The sequence below is a fragment of the Vicugna pacos genome, chromosome 17 (genome assembly GCF_048564905.1).
Source record: "Vicugna pacos chromosome 17, VicPac4, whole genome shotgun sequence".
Taxonomy (NCBI): Eukaryota; Metazoa; Chordata; class Mammalia; order Artiodactyla; family Camelidae; genus Vicugna; species Vicugna pacos.
Window position 1 is genome coordinate 22129725 of NC_133003.1, and position 19337 is coordinate 22149061.

Sequence of the window (19337 nt, forward strand, 5' to 3'; positions counted from 1 at the left end):
ATTGTGCATGTGCCCTGTGCATGGGGAAGCCTGGGCGGGGCCTAGGGAGGAGGATGCAGTGTCTGTATGTGAGGGAGAGTGGGTGAGTGCAGGAACCAGTGACAAGGTCCAAGAAGTATCTTTCCCAAAGCACTTTAATGCACACACCAACCCCACAGTCCCTGCCTGCTGCCTGGGCAAGAGAGGCCAGCCCCACCAGGAGGCTCCCATCGCTTCCACAGCCCAGTGTGCTTAGGAGGGCTGAGCCCCACACATTCTCATCAGTAGGTGAGGGGTGTGAGGATGAAGAGGCGGTCTTCTTCTTTGCGGATCCAGCGCATCAGTTTATGGATGGCACTGACAGCCGACGCCTTGGTCCCCAGGGGGCTGTAGCACATGTAGAGCTCAAAGGCACCTGTCACCTGGAAGAGGGGCACAGGGTGGTCATCCTATTAGACACCATTTGTGGCTCTTGCCCAGGACCCTGATGTAGCCCATCCCATCCCAGGGCCACCTTACCCAGGCCAGGAGGTTCTCGTTGGGGCCCGTGTAGTAGATGGTCTTGAGTGGGCGGGAGGCATTGTGGGCACGGCTATGCAGGTACTGGTAGAGGCCCAGCAGCCGCTCCTGCTCCTCTTCACTGGTGTATGGGGCCTCAATCTCAGGGCTGGAGATGGGGGAGTGGGTTCGCAAAGGAGTGACTTCCACTGGCTTCTCTAGAGATCCAGAAACACCTATTCCTAGCCAGGGAGACTCTGCCATGTGTCCTACCCTCCAAATGCTCCCCCAGCACAAGGTATTGTTTCCCCACCTCTGAAGTCTCCCCAGGATAGGGCTGGGCACACTCAGACTGGAACCCTGTTCTCCCATCTCCCTCAAGTTCATGACATCTTTGGTGATACTCTCCTGGAGAGGCCAGTCTGAATTTAGGTGTCCAAGACAGAGTGACAGGTCTAAAGTAGAGGAATAGTAAGCTGGGAATCCCCTGGACCAAAAGGGGTAAAGGGAGGATAGAAGTTGCCACATCTGGCTCCAGCCCCTCTGTTGAAAGAAGTAGAGGAAGAGTTCTACATCCTGGGCTAGACCAAAATGACCTTATCTTAAGAAAGGGCAGCTCCAGGCCAAAAAACCCAGGAGACCTCTGTTCCAGCTTCCTTCCCTGGGTATACTCGGTATTTTGAGGCCTTGTGGGCAATGAATGAAATAGAGGATATGCTAGTAGGAAGTAGGGTAGAGTGACAGGGAGTCTGGTTCCCAGATGTCAGAGTCAAACAAACAGCATGTTGGTCTATTCCCAGAGGGGTCGTCAGCTTCAGGACTCAGGCCCAACCAGCTCCCCCTCCCCACACTCTTGTCCACCTCAAGCAAGGCACCAAGGCCTTCCCTCACCTGGTGAAGAGTCCGGAGCTCTTTGATTTGTAGAGGAAGTGGCGCAGGTCGGGGATGCCCACTTGGGCAACACTGTAATATGGCGTGCGTAGTGCCTCCCGCAGTGCCAGGTGGGCACCGCGCTTCCGCAGGCGCTCCTGAAAACGGCGGCGGCAGTCAGAGACTGCAAAGAAGTCCTCGCGGTCGGTGGAGACTAGAAGCAGGCAGAGATCCGTGTCAGGCTCCAGGTAAGAGATGTGTGCGTGGAAGAAGCCGGCTGCGTTGAATTTGGGCAGGCAAACTGGAGTCCAAGCCTCGCCCTCGCGGAAGGATGAGGAGGAACTTATGAGGTTGAAGAGCAGGTGCAGGTCGATGGGGTGCAGGAACTGGTCCTTGCGGCGCACGAGCGCCACGAGTTGGTTGCGCGCCAGCAGGATGGAGAAGACGAGGCTGCGCGCACGCGCCTGCTGCAGGCTGGCACTCACGACATCGCGCACGGCCGCCGCCAGGGGCAGGCAGCGCGCAGCCCCCATCAGGAAACTGGGGTCTCGCGCCATGAGCTGCAGCAGGTTGTCGGTGATGCGCTCCGAGCCCGAGAGCAGACGCCGCAGGTCGTAGTTCTGCTTCTGCTGGAAGATGTGGCTCAGCTGCGCGCCAGTAAGGAGGCTCAGGATCTGGTAGTAGATGTAGAGCAGCTCTTGTGCCAGTTCCTGCGCTGACTGCCGCGTGCGGGCCACTGCCACCAGCACGAGTGGGCTCCGGCGCACGAACACTACCTTGTAGCCATCTGATGGGGGGATTGGGGGTGGTGTCAGCTTCAGCCCCTCTCTGGGAAGCCCTCTGGGATTGGCCTGGCCAGGCAACCTCAGAGCCCTGCCTTCCTATGCAGCATGTCGCCTTCCACATTCTCTCCACCCTCCCTCAGAGCTTGCACACAGTGGGGGCTTCAGGATGATGAAAAGAAAAACAGAAGCCCAAGGGCCCCCTTTCCCCGAGGGCCCCAGGCCTGTTCCTGCCACTTGCTTCACAGACTGGGGCCAGTTTCAAAAAAACTCAGGAAGCACTTCAGAAAAACAAACATTCTTGGGCTGTGGCAAGAGCTGGGTGGGGCTCACAATCTGGGATGTTTTGGTCACTTCCCCAGGCTTCTCACCCTCTCCAAGGGCAAAGCCCATGTGCCAGCCACCTTTGGCCCTCACAACAGCCCTATGAGGCAGTCAGTGTTGTACCTCATGTTCAGATGAGGACCTGGGGCTCAGAGAGGTGGAGGGACTGCCCTCGGTCACATAGCTCATCCGAGCCCTTTAGTTCCTGGGAGTCCAAAACCTGCTACGAATTAACCTCGCCAGGGACACCTCCCAGAACAGAACCCCACTCCAGGTGGCTCACCTGCATGGATGGAACGGATGGCATTCTTGTCAGCCTCCAGAAAGGACACCAGGGCCACCATGACACCCATGGTGCTGGAAAGAGCCTCCTCTGACCCATAACGAGAGTATACAGGCTTCCCCGCCTCACTCAGCACGAAGACGTGCTTCTGGTGCAGTCGCCATGCCTCGGCAGCCTCCTCCTCATCCCCTTCACCAATGCCCTCCCTTGGGGGCTCTGTGGCTGGTCTCCCGGCTGCCCCTGGGGACTCCGGCCAGTCTTCAGAACTTCCTGGAAGCATCTCCTCCTGCAGGTCTCGGGCGACACCTGTCAGCTGGGTGCTCAGCTCACTGAAGTCCTGGCTGATCTGGCGCATGTCTGCAGGCAGTGGTGGGGGACCCCCAGCACCCTCCTTGGGGCTGTCCCCAGAAGCCGCCCCATCCTCTGATTCAGTCAGGTCCTCGTAGGAACGGGCATGGACGAACATGGCACCCTCCTGCCCAGCACCTGCCAGCCAAAAGCACTGGTGTTCATAGCGGTAGCTGCTAGCAGACCACCTCACCAGCAAGGTGCCCAATACAGCTCTTAAGCTTGACTGCCTGCCCTGATAAGGCAAGCCACCATTCCCTCCTGCTACTGTCTGCTGCAAGTCATGTCTCTCTGAGACTTACAGCGCCAGTCTTCTCCCATCACAATGGGAATAAGATCCGGACCCCTCCAGGCTGCAGCGGCGGCTGGTATCTGCCTGCCTCTCTCACTCTCATCTCACAGGCCTTGCCCATCTCAGTCACACTGGCCTTCGCCCACCTGCTCTTTGGATGCCCTCAACACACCCCCACCTATCTCAGAACCTCTGCATCTCCTGTTCCCTCACCCTGGAAGATGCTCCCACCCCCTTGCAGGCCGGCTCCCTGTCACACTTCAGCTCTCAGCAAAGATGTTAGTTGCCCCCATCCCCTGACCACCAACCCTCAGCACTCTATCATATCCTAACCCGTTTTTTTTTTTTCTGGAGGGGGAGGTAATTAGGTTTACTTATTTGTTTTTCAAGGAGGTACTGGGGATTGAACCCAGGACCTCCTGTACTGTAAGGATGTGCTCTGCCACTTGAGCTATACCCTCACCTCCCCATCATATCCTGATCCTTGATTTCTCTTGTGGCACTTGTCAGTTACCTCCCAGAGTCAGTTACTGTCCTCTACTCAACTGCACAGGGTTCCCCCTCGATGGCAGGAACCTGGTTGTTCACTGCTGTGTGCCCAGCACTTGTCCTGTGCTTGGAATACCTCCTGTGCTCAGCGAATCTCTCTCACTGGGAGGAGGCTTCCCGATTCTGCTCAGAGACCCATGGCTCCACTATAATGGTCTCACTAACCTCCGGCTCCCCCAAGGCAGGGACCATGTCAGTCTTCCTTTACCGATTTTTTTTTTCACACAAGAGTTCAACAGATATATTTTGAGTTTCTATTATGAGTTCAGCACTGCACCAGGCACAGGGGATACAACCGCTTTGTGCTTAAAGAGCTCACAACCGTGGATGAGCGAGATGGACAATACATATATAGACAAATAAAATTACAAAATAACTAGCATTCTGTACAGAGCATGGTCAAAGCAGCCCTCCCTTGTGAGGAGGTGACATTTAAGTTGAGAGCTGAGGTGGGGAGAAGGAGCCAGGGAGGTACGCTGTAGACACAGGGAATAGGAGGAGAGCCCACATTAGCAGCCAGACAGCACAGGGCGAGTGGCTGAAGTGGAGAGGAATTCCGGATATAGAATGAACCTGGATCCCAGCAGTATCCCCAGCACAGGACGAATATTCAGTGAGTGAGTGAACACATGTGTGAATGAGTGGGAGTGAAAGCGTGGCTGGGAATCCCGATCGCCCTGGAGGCTGCTCCAGCCGTCAGCTGGCTGGGCTGCGCTCCCTGCCCGTACCTGGCTCCCTTCCCTGGGCCAGTCCTGGTGTGGGGCTCTCAGCTCTCTCCACACTCTGCCCATCAGAAGGAGCCAACATGCCATCAGGGCATTCTCCACTTCTCTTCCTCTGTATGTCAGCAGCCATCCCTTGGGCTCTCCTGTGGGGCAAACAAAGACATTGTTGAGGGTAAGGAGGAAGGTGCTATTTGCGGGGTGTAACTGGCAGAGTTAACAGTTGTTAAGTACAGGAAAGTATCCCTCACCAGGACCCAGCTATTCAAACCTCTGGGGAATGGATTCTGAGTACTCCTTTCTAAAAAATGAATTGTGCTGTTCTTTTTCTGATTATAAAAGAAAGAATGCATGGTATCTAGTCATTGTAGAAAACTTAAAAAAAAATACCAAAAATAGTACAAAGAAAGGAATAAATCATTCCCAGTATTTCTCACTATTCACATTTTAGTATATGTCCTTCTAGTCTTTCTCTAAAAATGTATATAAAAATATATGTATGTATTTTTTACAAACTTATAATAGCAGCTAACACTTACTCAATGCCAAGGTAGCATCGTAAGTTTATGTGGACTTTTATCTACTTCTGATCACTCCTCTCTGAGGCAGGCATTCTTGTCAGGCTAACTATACAGATGAAGGAACTGAGGCTGAGAGAGTACCCTGCTCAAGGGCATGACAGAAAGAAGTGGTGGAGCTGGGAATTGAAATCCTTCTGTATCCTTATCTCTTCCACTGTACATCCTGCCATGAACATTTCTCCACTTAAAACCGAGTTGACTAATCAGTTCTTTTTGCTATTTAGGCCCTTCCTAGGAAAGAAGTGAGTTGGAGCAAACAGGCTTGTCTTCAGGCTAGAGCCTTGCTTTTCTCCTTGCATTTTGTACCTTTGGAATTTGGCACTGGGGCTTGCCTTTTCAATAAAAACTAGCTATAGACATGTCACTTCTTAGTGCCCATTTGATGGACACTGAGGACAGACTCAGCCTGATCTCCCAGCCCTTACACCCACTGAGGACCAGGTGGAGGTATCCATGAGGGGATGTCAGGGATAACAAAGTTGGGTGGCTCACTTGGGGTCAGCCTCTAAGGCCCCTGAATGACAGGCTGCAGGGTCTTCATTTGGCAGGCAGCATACAATCTACAGGAGAGGGGTTCCATCTGAGGCACTGACCCCTTAGGGGAGAGAGAGCTGGCTGGCTGGACTAGAAGGGCAGCAAAGACTAGTCAGACTCATGAGGAGGTCACTGCAGGCAGGGCAGGGGCCTGGGAGGGACTGGTTTTAGTGTGAGCAAAGCAGACCCTGTCCCTGCCCTCCCGGAGCAGAGTTCACAGGGAATAACTGAGGCCTGTCCCTTACTAGCTCTACAACCTTGGGCAAATGACCCCACCCTGAGCCTGGCATGAAGTAGTTGCTCAAAAACGTTCATGAGAAGAGTGATCTCAAAGAAACAGCGTCACCATCACTAGCATTTGTGTGGCCCCAGCTTGTCTGTGTCCAAGAACACTCTCTCTGACAACCCCTCCCCCAGTTCCTATCAGGCAGCTTCTGCATGTACACCCAAAGAACTGATTTTCAAGCTCTTCTTTGTGTCATCTTTGTGGTAAGCTATTGAATCCTTTCTTCAAATTAATCTTTTACAGAGTTCAATGTGCAAAACAGACAGGGAGGCAGGACCAGAGACTAGCATAGTGGCCACTCCTGCACTGATCCTGGAGCACCAGAGTAATTGGGGGTTGGGTACCACTGGCCAGCAGCATTACCCCACACAGAGTGTGCTTTGAATAATCTTCAAAGGAACATTATTCAGGAGAACATTTACATTTTGGGATTTTCTAGGCCACCAATCCTGTCAATCAGGACAATCAAGAGTGATGGTTCGCAGCAAGGGTCAGAGCCCAGAAGACCAAGGTGTGGACCACCTTATCTGACAAAGGGCCAGAGTAATTAAGGTTCTGCATGCCCTCAGCAGGAACCCGAGAAGGCATCCACAGAGGTCTCCTCTGAGAGTGGGACCCATTCCAACTAGACTTTTGCCTCTATTACTCCAGCAGTACTGCTGCCTCAAGGTCACCAGTGACCTCCAGGATCATCTCACTTCACTCAGCAGCAGCAACAGATGCACCTGATTATTTTCCCTCTCTCAAAACACTTTCTTCTCTGGGCTTCTGGTATTCCACTTTCCTTTCTTGGTTCTCCTCCTACCTTATGGACCACCCCTCCTCAGTCCTCTTTGCAGTTCTTCTTACTGTTGAGGGGTCCAGATTTCAGTTCTTGGATCTCTTTTTTTTTTGGTGGGGGGAGGTAATTAAGATTAATTAATTAATTGTTTATTTATTTTAAATGGAGGTACTGGGGATTGAACTCAGGACCCCATCGTGCTAAGCATGCGCTCTACCACTTGAGCTATACCCTCGCCCCGGATCTCTTTTTTGTCTCCATTCAATCCCTTGGTAATTATACCCAATCTTGTGGTTTTAAATTTTACTGATACATTAACGATTCCAAATTTTATCTGCAGCCTCGATCTCTTTTCTTACTTCTAGAAGCACACACATTTAACTGTCTACTTGATGTCTTCCCTTGGATATCTTACAGTATCTCAAAGTTGTATGTCCCAAACTGAGATCCTGAGCATCCCCTTAAAAAGTTGTTCCTCCCAGAGTCTTCTCTATCTCAGTGAAAGACAATTTCATACTGTTAGTTATTTAGCAAATGATCTTGGAGTCATCCCTTATGCCTCTCTTTTTCCCATACCTCATATACCAAACCATCAGCAAATTCTGTCGGTTGTAATTCAGAATACACCCAGGCACACCCAGCAAAATATCTCTCATTAACACTTGCCCCATAGAATGCCTCTGGTTTTTAATACCTAACTGCAGTAGCCAGACTTCAAAGTGGTCCCCAGTGATCCTCAACTCCAGGCATTCAGGCTTTTGTATATACTTCCCTCCCACACTGAGCAGCGCTGATCTACGTAACCAACAGGATAATGTCAAAATGACAATGCGTGACATCTGAGGCTGAGTCATAAAAGACATTGTGGTTTCTGCCTTGCCTTCTTAGATCACTCTAAGTGGAGCCAGCAGCCATATTGTGAGGACACTCAAGCAGCCCTATAGAGAGGACCTCATGGCAAGAAACTGACACCTGCAAACAGCCAGCAGCAAGGTGCTAGTCATGTGAGTGAGCAATCTTGGAAGCAAAACATCTAACCCCAGTTAAGCATTTGGATGACTAAAACCTCATGAGAGACACTGGATGTGAACCATCCATCTAAAAGGTTCCTAAATTCCTGACCCTGAGAAATTATATGAAATAATAAATATTTATTGGTTGTTTAAGCTGGTAAGTTTTGGGATAATTTGTTACACAGCAATAGATAACTAATACAACAAACTTATATTGACTGAGCTTATGTTTATACAGAAAAAACTGCATATTTATGTCATCAATTCTTGATGTACATTTTTAATAATGTAATGTGCATTTAAAGCCTCAAATGACATTCCAAATAGAACTGACAGAAGATCATTAAGTGCCAACAAAAGAGGCTTACATCAAACACTGTTTGATGTAAGGAGGAAATGTTTTAGGCATTTTATATTTTAACACTATAATTTATCGGGCATATATTAAGTATGTATTTTCCTTGTGTTTCAGTGCCATTTTAGAAAAATGGGGATTTGGGGTTGATGAAGGGAGTCTTAATACTTTTTTTCATTTAAAATAATGGGAACAGACACTAAGTGATTCCAGACAAATGTCCAACTTTCATGTAACAGTTTACTGATGCTGTGTGGGAAATGCCCATATCCAGAGACTGACCACTTCTCATCACCTCCACCACTACCACATTGGTCCAGGCCAATATTACCTCTCTAGCAGACTGCTACAACAGTCTGCTAACCAGTTTCCCGACCTCTGCCCTTGTCCCTGTGCAGTCTATCCCCTTCTCACAGCACTCAAAGTGATCCGCTTGAAACAGAAGCCAGGTCATGTAATTCCTCTGCTCACAACTCTGTAATGGTCCCACCTCACCCAGAGAGAAAGCCAATTTCCTCACAGTGATGCACAAGAACCACTCTGTCTACACCCCCTCCCATTAATTCTTTGACCTCATCTCCTGCGCTTTACCCGACTTGCTTTGTGTCAGCCCAGCTGCACTGACCTCATGGCTTTCCTTAAGTGCATTGTAAATGTGAATCCTGAGTACTCCTTCACTTCAGAACCTTGTTCTTACTGAACTTTCTGTCTGGACCACATCTCCCTGCTTTTTCCCCTGCCCCCCACCTCACCTATTCCATTGCTTGAGCAAATATCTATATGACCCACTCTGTCACTTCCTTCAGGTTGCTGCTCAAGTGTGACCTTAGAAATATCCTGGATTCTTATCCTCCTTGCTCTACTTTATTTTTCTACACTGAGGGTCACCCTGTGACCTGCCACAAATTTCAAAATGTCAGCAGGAGTTTAACATCCGCCAGGTACATAATTTTGTAAGGGAGAAGGTGAAAAATCCTCAAAGAACACCCAGCTCCAGTGTAGCCTGGGGAGACTCCTGCTTGTGGGGAAGATTTGTCCTTGGTTGTAGTCAAGTGCTCAGTAACAATGGCTCTGGAGTCAGAGGGACCTGGATTAACCTGGCTTGGTTTTATGAGTCTCAGCTTTCTTACCTATAAAATGAAGATAATGATAGTACCATTCATTGGGTTGTCGGAGGATTAAATGAGAGAATCCATGTAATTTGGTTACCCTGGCACAGAATAGGCATTTGTACACTCAGCTGTCTTTAGCATATCGTGATTATTCTTACTCAGCATTCAGATCATGTGTATCTGCATTTACACACAGATCCAGTGGTCTCTGCCATGTAAATCATTCTTTTGAGAGTTTGCTCCCCCTGAGACAGGCCCAGAGTGAACTGGCTTGGGGAAACGTGTTTCTGACCTCATGAAGCAAGGTGGGTTGTGTCCTGAAATGACCCTTCTGTGACATTGGGCCCAAAAGATGTCTATAGGCCTAGGGCTAGGAGTTCCCCCAGGCTAACTGGCTATTCATCCTGAAGTTGCAAGAACAGACCATTAGTTCTCTGCTGCTCCTAGAAGTCTCTGCCAAGTTGAACTCCTTAGTCTATCACATGCACCTGCTCTGTGTCCTTGCACCTCTGGCTCAAAGACTCAAACAAGGTCTATAGCAGCTTACGGGATGCTCTGAGGGCCCATTACTCACTGATCCCTGTGGGCTCAGGTGACTAAGCCAGCATGTCTGAGTAGTACCCAGCATGGTGCCTGCAAGGAGTGAGGGCAGGCTCAGCTGGCTGAGGCTGGTGGACCCTTCCTTCTTAACAGTTTCCCTGCCACCTGAGATCATGCAGCACCTCAGTAACTCCAAGGCCAATCTGGGGATCCAGCCAAAAGCTCTGATGAAACAAACAGTTCTCTGGACACTTACACTGGAAACTAGGCAGGGAGGGTGAAAGACTCACCGTAAAACCCACCTAGTAGCCACTGAAGACTTAACTTGTGTGGCTGAAGCTTTGGGGGGGCTGAATCTGAAGCAGTCAAGCAAGAGACGTCTCTTAGAACCAGATACTCCCTTTGGGCCCTCTCAGGCAGCCTCTCTAGAAGACCACAGGGCTTGCTACTTTCCCTAGAAGCGCTCTGCTGTGCCTTTGAGCAATGTTACCAAACAAGTTAGCTCAATCAGCTCTTCTAGTGTGCCTCCCTCCTCCAGGTGCCTGGCTGAAGGAAGGGAGGGCCTTGCAAGAGCCCCTCCCAACTGGCTCTCTACTATCCCTGCTCCCTCTTCCTGCTTACACAGTGCTCCATCCTGCCTTGATCCTTTGAAGAGTGGTCCACCTGGGAGGATAGTGCCAGGATGCATGGAGCTGTGGCAGACAGGGTCCACGTGAGGCTGCGCTGTAGCTACTTCAGCAGGATGCCTACCCTGCTGAGAGTATGGCCTGGTACTTGTCACTGCTGGTGGCCACTCCCCTCTCTGACAAAGGCTGCTTACCCTCCTCCAGCAAACTCCAGCTCAGAGTGGCTCACCTGGTATAAGCGGCAGCTTGGTTATCTGAGCCAGGACACCCTTGACAGCAAAGTTCCAAGCCCCAAGACACTTTCAGGAGCTGCCTTGCTCACCCCACAGTCAACCACTGCAAATGTTTGAGAGCACTCTGCTTGCAGAAAGTGTGCGTTGGGGGGTGGGGCAGTACTACCTGGCCACTGCCCCTATAGGACTTTGCCCTCTCAGCCAAAGGAAGAGTTCCAGGCCTCGCCTTTTGTATTCCCCAGCTGGGGACCAACCGGCTAAGTGACCCCAGAGAGACCTAGTCCTCTTACCGCAAATGGCAGCATAGACGGCAGAGGCTCCCAGTCTTCAAGCCCCTCCCTCCAAAGATGACAGCTCTCCAGTCTCTAGGTGCCCCCAGGCCACGTGAGTTGGTAGTCGGACTCACCTGTTTCTCTGGGAGGAGGGGGCAGGACGCACAGAGATTGCCGGTCACTGCCTTCTGCCGGACCCCCGGGAGGGCACGGGTGTCCGGCCGGGCCTGGAGTGAGGGCTCAGGTTCGCGGGACCACGATCCCCTGCGGACGCAGACATGGCCACAGCGCTGACCACCGCCCCTCGTCCGGCTGCCGGCTCAGGAAGACAGCCCTCGCCGGCCTCTCGCGGCAGAGGCCCGGCTACAGTCTCTGGGCCTGGCCCTGCCCGCCCCCAGGGTGCATTATGGGAGATGTAGTTCGCAGTGCACGGCCGCCGCGAGGCGGGGCCGGGCGCCCGGTCCTGGCAGAGCCCTGGGCGGGGCCTGACCCGGGTCGGGATGGCCTCGACCGGCACTTCCTTCTCCAGCGTCCCGGCCAAGCCCAGGCACCTCCCCAAACCCAAAGCCCGGGGTGGACCGGAGGCCCAGAAACCCCGGCCCCTCCGCCCGACCCAACAAGAGGTTTATTTCAATGGAAAGAAAGAGACGTTAACGTTGTTTCCTCCACTGACTGTGGAAGGACATTGCAAGTTTGTGGGCTGGATAAATGTCACCAGTGGGCTTGGCCACATTGGCTAAAAGGGTGTAGACACTCCTATTATTGCTTAAAAAAAAATTCCTTTTAGCCATTACGTTTTAATATATCAGTATGAGGCACTAGAACGGTAGTTCTCGACTCTGACTGCCCTGGGAACTTTAAAAAAAAAAAAATACACACACACACACAATTGCCTGGATATGACTCCTAGAGATTTTGATTTAATTGGATTGGGATGGGATTCAGGCCCCAATATCTTTTTAAAAACTTCCCAGGTGATTTGCCAGGGCAAGGATACCTCTCCTATGGTAATTTGTAATTTCCTAGATGCAAAGTGATAAAAACAACAGGAAAACATAAAGCTTTCCGAAACAATTTTATTTTTGGAGAACAGTTTAAAGAAGTAAAATTAGGGATTAACAACAATACTGCTCATGCCATCTCTGAAGCAATCAGATCACTTTATAGCCTCACAGTTAATTCACCCAACAGTTCAGGGATGAAGGAAAAAGTCTGAAATCACTCCTTTGATTCTCCCTGCTGTTCCAAGCACCCCAATGCAGTGTCCTGTTTCCATCTCAGTCCTACACTGGAATTGGGAGAGAGCTCTGCCCCTCAGCTTTTCTTATAGTCTCAGACAGCTGTCACTTGGAGCTTACCTCCACAACACTGGCTTGTGACTGACATGCTGACAAAGCTGTGGCCTTTTACCAGAGATGGCTTTGCACAGGCTATTAGACCCTTGCACATAATTTAAGGGCAGTTTTCTCCTCCCTTTTAGGTAAGAACCTGTGAGAAAATGCCCAATTCCTTACCCGTCTGTTCTCCTGGAGAGGAGAGAGGGGGAGAGGAGTCTCCAGGTCTTCCCAGGTCACTCATTTTCTCTCCTCACTAGATCAGAAGGACAGGCTCCCTCCCTTAGAATAAATATCATTTACACGGTTTTGCTCTCATTAATCCTGCCATATTACATTATAAGAGTTTAAGCCAAGAAGCTCTCATATTCCCTGGCTGGTACAGAAATAACCTGGCTATATTCCATTAACCAGAAGTTGCACCCCACAGAATTGATTCCCATAAAAGACATTTAAACTTTTCTAACATACCTAACCAATCTCCATAGTCTTCATGTGACCTCAGGGCTTCTTTGAGTCTCACTTTTGCTTTTAAGCACATGAGCTTCACCAAATAGCACCACATTCATTTGGAAGTATTGCCTCTCTTTAGCCAAAAGAGTGGCCATACACCCCAGGTGCTTTGGGCTAAGACTTGAGCCTAGGACATTCTCACAGAGCAAACCACTGTGGATACTTACTAAAACATTTTACAGTTGTTGTTTAAAACTCTGTTTTAATCCACCTGTTGACCTATATTTATATATTTGAATATTGGGATAACCCTTTTTTTTTAACTTTTTGTTTGTTTGGATTTTTTTTTTGTTTGGGGGTAATTAGGTTTATTTATTTATTAAGTGGAGGTACTGGGGATTGAACCCAGGACCTCATGCATGCTAAGCATGGCTCTACCACTGAGCTATACCTTCCCCCCAAGACAACCCTTCTGAAAGGTCATTTTTTGCTGACAGAACTACCAAGAAATATAACTTGGTCTTTTGGAATAATAATAAATGTCAATCCTGTGATGGCTCTACTGCCCTATATGATGATCCTTCAAGCCTCAGGCTTTGCCACAAACCACAGGCTACCCTGCACCTCCAGGTCAGGGGCTCCTCAAAACCAGTTTTCTGTTTTGTCTAGGCCTATGATTTTCATGAACCCAGCATAGCATGTCATCTTCACAACAGCAGTGGTGAGGGCTAGCTGGGACTGGAGCAAAGAACAAATAAGACATTTGTTCCTCCCCAGATTTCTTTTCTTTCATGGCTTGAGTGGATATTTCAGAACCTGAGGTGCTGTGAAGAGGTAGCTAAAGTGACTGTATCCTGAGACTGGGATCCGTTCCCAGCCCTGTTCCTATCTTGCTTGTGTGACTCAGGACAAATCCTTTAATGACTCTTTCAACATTTTCAGCAATTTCCCCCTCATACAAATACAACATATACAATATGAAGTATTCCGAGCTAAAATAAGAATAGTCAGTCCTTCCCTGGAAATTTTGAAGAGGTTTTCCTCCCTGACTTTATTACTTTGCAGCCCCTGGTAAGGCAGCTGGTTTTCCTGCTCTGCTGGAAATTTTCATGGCTCCTGTCTCTCATTTTAACATTTGATCAGGCCCCTACTTTCAAGGCTGAAGAGCCATGACCCCAAATGAGACCAAGGCAACAACCAACAACAGGCAGGACCACATCTTTCTCTTTGCTGGATTCTTCCGTGTGAGGATTTAGGGGCTGAAGGTGAGCCAACCCATCTCTGCAACTGGACGCTGTATTCTCCATTCCAGGTGAGGGCGCTGTTCTGGGTCAGCTCTTTTTTACATAGCTCATACTTCCTCGCCTAAGCCAGTATAAATAACCTTACAGTCCATAGTACTCCTGTAAGTTAAAAAAAATTTTTTTAGATGCTTCCTGTGAAAACCCTCAATAATCACCCTAAGGAATGAAAAGGGGAAAACAGGAGCATGAACCTTGGAGTAGGACTGATCTGGGTTGGAATCTCCCCACCCTCTACTTTCCAGCTGTGGCTGGGCTCTGGTTTCCATAACTATAAAAGGGGATATCAGACAGTTATTGTGAAGATTAAATGAGTAATGAAGTATCAGGACAATGCCAGGCACAGAGTTGTGATAAAGAGTAGCAATTATTATTGCCCAAGGAGATTGGGAATGAGACAAAATAACTAGTTCCTTAATATGGTTTACCTCTTTAGAAGATAAGGTACTTTCTGATAAGGGAGACATCCACCAATAATGGTCCAGTTTGGGAGGCAAAGTCAAAGTACCTAGAGTTCTGTGTAAGTGTTCCTCCTCTCACCTGGAATATCTTACTGCTGGTGTGTCCCAGGGCTCAGGGCTGGAAATCTGCTATCCTGACTATACTCACTCTCTCACTCCCTAGGTCTTCTCATCCAGGCCCATGGCTTTAGATACCAGATATGTTGATACCTCCTAGATTTGCATCTCTAACCTTGACCTTTACCTGGAATTCTAGACTAATGTACCCAACTGCCAACTCCACATCTTGTCTACTGGCATCAAAAACAACCTACCCCAAACTGAGCTCCTGCTCTTCCTACCCAAATTGCTCCTTCCATATTCTTCCCTCTTTCCCTTCATCCCAGTCCATGTCTCCTGTTTCCACTGTGACCACACAGGTACAAGTATCATCCTTCTATGTTTAAATTATTGCAACAATCTCCCAACCAGCTGCCCTGCTTCTGCCATTTCCACCTTCAGCCTATTCTCCACTCAGCAGCCAGAGAGATCCTGTTAACATAGAAGCCATGATATTATTCTGTTTAGAGCCCTCCAACAACTTTCCATCTCCCTCCTTACATAAATCAAATTCATTTCAGCAGAGATTATATATCTTGTTTAGTTTGTTGTCTGTCTTCAGTAACTGGCCCCACTCATGTCTCCACTAGAGCAGCAAAGTCTGTTCACCTTCCTGTATCCCCAGCATCTGATGCAGTGACTGGCTTACAGCAGGTGCTTCACACAGTTCTTGAATGAAAGAATGACTTCAGAAAAGATGCTTGAAAAGGAGGAAGGTAACTTTAAAGACTACTTAACCCCACAATCTCTTTTCTCTACAGAAAAGTCTTGCTTTATTTTATAATGATTTATAAGCTTTTCTTGTGGAGACTTCTTTGATCCCATGATGTTGAATTTAGGCCATAAAGTCAGGTTACCTTCCCTGAGGATCCACTGACAGGGATACCAGGTAGCTGGAACCACCAAGCATTTCAACAATGTAGACACTCCACTTGGAGACTTGGAGCTGGCCATTTGAAGAACATTAGCTGTAAGTAGATCCTGGAAATCAGCTGCAAACTTAAAGCTTGCTGCTCCGTTTTCCACTAGATTGCTGATTTGCAGACACCTCTGTGACCTCGCACAAGTCACTCTTGGCCAGACTTATTGCCCGAGAGCTAGTTTCCCTGTTGAAACTGAGCAGACTTTCCTTCACAGGTAGGACTACTGATGGTACTCACCTCGTATTCTTGAGCTGAGGATGCCTAACTTGGAAACCCAGCAGAAGGAAAAGGGGAGGAGCCTCTGTGACTACTGCTTTTCTCTATGATCTCTCGCACCTATCCTCAGGTCTTGGGCAAAAGGTCTATACTCCTGTATTGGGAAGGTCGGGAGTCAGGCGCTGGAGTGGGCCAGAAGTCCCTGACCCAGAAGGCTTAGGACGGAGAAGGTTCCCTTCCATTTCCTTTACACTAAGAGAAAATAAGGCGTTTTCAAGCTAGGCAGGTCAGGGCCATATCCGCTCTGGCGGGGAGCAAGGCCAAGCCACCAAGAAAATGCACGCCTTGCTCAACTCCAAAGAGCCAAGGAAGACAAGGGGCCGCGGGCCAGAGGCCAAACCACAGCCCCCAGCAGCCCCAGCGGACCAGGGCGGGGAAGCGCCCTCCCATTGGACGCCGGCGAGAGCGTGCCCCCACGCCCCGCCCCCGCAGGGAAGCACACACCCCCGTCCCGCCCCCCGCCCCACGCGCGGGGCACGGCGGGAGTGGAGTCGGCGGGACCCGCAGCTGTACTCCATCTCCCGGCGGGCCGAGCGCTGAAGGCGGCGGCGCCTTTGTGGAGGCAGCGGCCGAAAGCGGAGGAAGTTCCGGTCTCCGCGGCGCTGGGTCGGTGGCTGTGGCTGAGGATTAGGAGGAGCGGGCCGCGGAGGCCGCGCTGCCTCGGTAAGGGTTTGGGGTGGTAAAGAGGGCGTGCCGGAGCCTGTGGGGAAGGAGCTGGCCTGCCAGGCTGCTCTGGACGTGGCAGACCCTCGCGACCTGGAAGCTGCGGCTTCGGTGTCGCGGGGCAGCCGCGGCCTCGCTCAAGAAGAGTCAAGTGGCGGGGTGGTGAGGTAGGTGCCGCCCACGGGAGGAACGCCCCGGAACGGTCGCGGGCCCGGGGCGGGGCCTGGCGCGGCTGCAGAATTACCGGTCAGGTCTCGGGGCGGCCGGCTGCGGGGTCTGGGGCTGGCGTGTGGTCGCAGTTCGGTCTTCGGGTCCGCGGAGCTGCAGGCGGCCCTTTCTTCCCCCTTTATTCCTGCTTTTGCAGGAATCTGATCCAGTTCTCTGAGGCATCGCTGAAGAGGGAGTCTTTCTTGTGCCTAGCACCGTAGCCTCGCCCTCAGATCTGGACAGACCCGAGTGGGCTCAGCAGGACCACAGGGCGCGAGAGCTCGGAACCCGACACGCGGCGCGGGTCGGTAGAAGCTGGAGGCGGGAGAGTGGTCTGGTGGGTCCTGTGCCCGTTGGGCGAATGTGGGAGGAGAGGCATGTTTCCTTTTATTCACTTTTTAGATTTCTTTTGGCGTTGAAAATCTGTTTTTCTTTTAACTTTAGAATTGATGTTGTGCGACTGGACTCGACTCTGGGCGTGCATTTTTTAACCGAAAGGACTTTGTACTGTACATGCTGTAAGGGTAATTGTATTTTTTGCATATTCCAGGTTTGCTTGTGAAGGTCAGAGTTGCGGGATCTAGGTGAAGGAGTTCAGTAGACTGATGCGCCTGATCACCTGGTTCATTTTCTGAACTCTGGATTGTGCCCTAGTTTGTTAGTTTTCAACTTCCTGTTGAGTAATGCTACCAGTGTGAATGGTTTAATAATGTCAACATCAGCACACTTGTGAGGACTATAGGGAGAGGATCAAGAACTGATGAGTGAGGGTAGGACTGGCAATATCTGAAGTATGTTACCATTTGTTGGACCTGAACCTTGTCTGGTTAACTAGCATCTAACTAGGTACCTAACCTACAGGATAGCTACTGGGTCTCTGTTTTTGGACATCTGTAGCACCCTTCTTTTTAGAATTGTGTTACCAGAATTGGGTTTATTTTTGTTACCTTTAGGAGCCTAGGACTTTGTAGCCTTTCAGAGAACTGTCAATGGAGAGGTTACTAAGTGAACTCTCCAGTCTTATTGAAGATACATAGGCAAGGTTATATTCATCTGCCAATGTTTAAATGTATAAACTGGTGTTAATAGTCTGATTCAGAGTTGTATTAAGATTAAAGCTATTGGAAAGTTCTGCAATTTTAGGGATCATAAATCATGAACTCTTCTAGCTGTATACCAAGTGCTTAGAATTAATTTTTCTGCTATACTCCCACAGTAGTTGTTCATGTCATTCACTTAGTTAACAGGGCATCTATCAGGTGCCTTTTATAACCTTCCTATCACACTGTGGGACTCAATAGAGCAGAGTTGGTAACTATAGGAGCTCTAGCTTCTGATAGGCTTTGAATCCCTAACTCCTCCAGTAACTTAGTGACGTTGGACAAATTACCTAACTTGAATTTCCTCATATGTGAAATGAGGTTAAGAAATATAGGCATCTTGTAGGTTGTTGAGAGGTGTATGTAATGCTCTTAGAACAGTGACTGGTGTGCAGAAAGTTTTCACTAAATATTAGCCACCACTGTTACCTTTTTAAAAAACAGCTTTGAGATAGAATTCACACACCATACAGATCACGCCTTTAAGGTGTCTAATTCAATGGTTTTCCCTATATTACATTACTGATTTTTTTTACAAAGATGTGATAAATATATTACATATGTTGTAACAAAATTTGCCATTTAAACCATTTTTATGTGTAACAATGTGCATTAATTACGTTCACAGTGTAATGAAACCATCAACACTGTTTCTAAAACTTTTTCATTGCTCCAGATACAAACGAACCCTTAAGCAAATAATTCCCATTGCCCCCTCCCTCTAGCCCCTGGTAACCTCTAATCTATATTCTGTCTCTGTGAATTTGCCTTTCCTCAGACCCCATATATTGACAAATATATATATATATATAATGACAAATCATACAATATTTGTCATTTTGTGCCTGACATTTCAATTAACATAGTGTTTTCAAGGTTCGTTCATGTCATAGCATGCATGCAAACTTCATTCCTTTTTAAAAAAATTTAAATATACATTTAAAAAATTATATATATATATCTGTCTGTTAATGGGCATTGGGTTGTTTCCATCTTTTGGCTATTGTAATGCTGTGGTGAACCTGGGTGGGGGGTACAGTCCCTACTTTCGTTTCTTTTGGGTTTATACCCAGAAGTGGAATTCCTAGGTCATGTGATAATTCTATTTTTAATTTTTTCTGAAAGTGCCATGTGTTTTCACAGTGACTGCACCATTTTACATGCCCACCAGCAATACATAAGATTCACATTTCTCCACATCTTCATAGCCGCTGTTAGATTTTTTTTGTTGTGTTTTGTTCAATAGCCATGTTAATGGGTGTGGCATGGTGTCTTGTGGTTTTGATCTGTATTTCCCTAATTGTTAATGATATTGAGCATATTTTCATGTGCTTATTGTCCACTTGTATATCTCTTTTGGAGAAATGTCTGTTCAAGTCCTTTGCCCATTTTTTTAAATTGAAGTGTAGTCAGTTTACAATGTTGTATCAATTTCTGGTGTTACAGTGTAATGTTTTAGTCATACATATATTCCTTTTCATATCCTTTTTCATTATAGGTTACTACAGGATATTGAAAATAGTTCCCTGTGCTATAAGGT

At 48.7% G+C, this 19337-nt stretch overlaps 2 protein-coding genes across 10 annotated transcripts in view; one reads left to right on the forward strand and one right to left on the reverse strand.

Annotated features, from left to right (window-relative positions):
• Positions 1–116: 116 nt before the first annotated feature.
• Positions 117–11374, reverse strand: MON1A (MON1 homolog A, secretory trafficking associated). Its single transcript, XM_006196321.4, has 6 exons — positions 11115–11374; positions 4654–4793; positions 2737–3222; positions 1369–2134; positions 499–646; positions 117–401 (listed from the first exon to the last, which is right to left on the reverse strand). The coding sequence occupies exons 2-6, from the start codon at positions 4778–4780 to the stop codon at positions 261–263; spliced, it is 1668 nt and encodes a 555-aa protein (XP_006196383.1). The 5' UTR covers positions 4781–4793; positions 11115–11374; the 3' UTR covers positions 117–260.
• Positions 11375–16310: 4936 nt separating this feature from the next.
• Positions 16311–19337, forward strand: part of RBM6 (RNA binding motif protein 6) — an 88073-nt gene continuing 85046 nt past the window's right edge. For 4 of the 9 annotated variants that reach the window (XM_072941312.1, XM_072941306.1, XM_072941313.1 and 1 more), the window contains exon 1: positions 16311–16490. The gene's annotated coding sequence lies outside the window, so the exon portion shown is untranslated. Of the gene's footprint in view, positions 16658–16854; positions 17073–19337 lie in introns of all 9 variants that reach the window. The other 5 variants (XM_072941308.1, XM_072941311.1, XM_072941310.1 and 2 more) reach the window with 5 other exon arrangements.

What these genes read in the sequence shown, in the direction of transcription:
- MON1A (XM_006196321.4), bottom strand. Translation starts at nt 4,780, where the DNA reads ATGGCTGCTGACATACAGAGGAAGAGAAGTGGAGAATGCCCTGATGGC. An exon ending in AGCTCCGGACTCTTCACCAG is followed by an intron (nt 647 to 1,368) that starts GTGAGGGAAGGC and finishes CCCCATCTCCAG; the next exon opens with CCCTGAGATTGAGGCCCCAT. An exon ending in ACGAGAACCTCCTGGCCTGG is followed by an intron (nt 402 to 498) that starts GTAAGGTGGCCC and finishes CCCCTCTTCCAG; the next exon opens with GTGACAGGTGCCTTTGAGCT.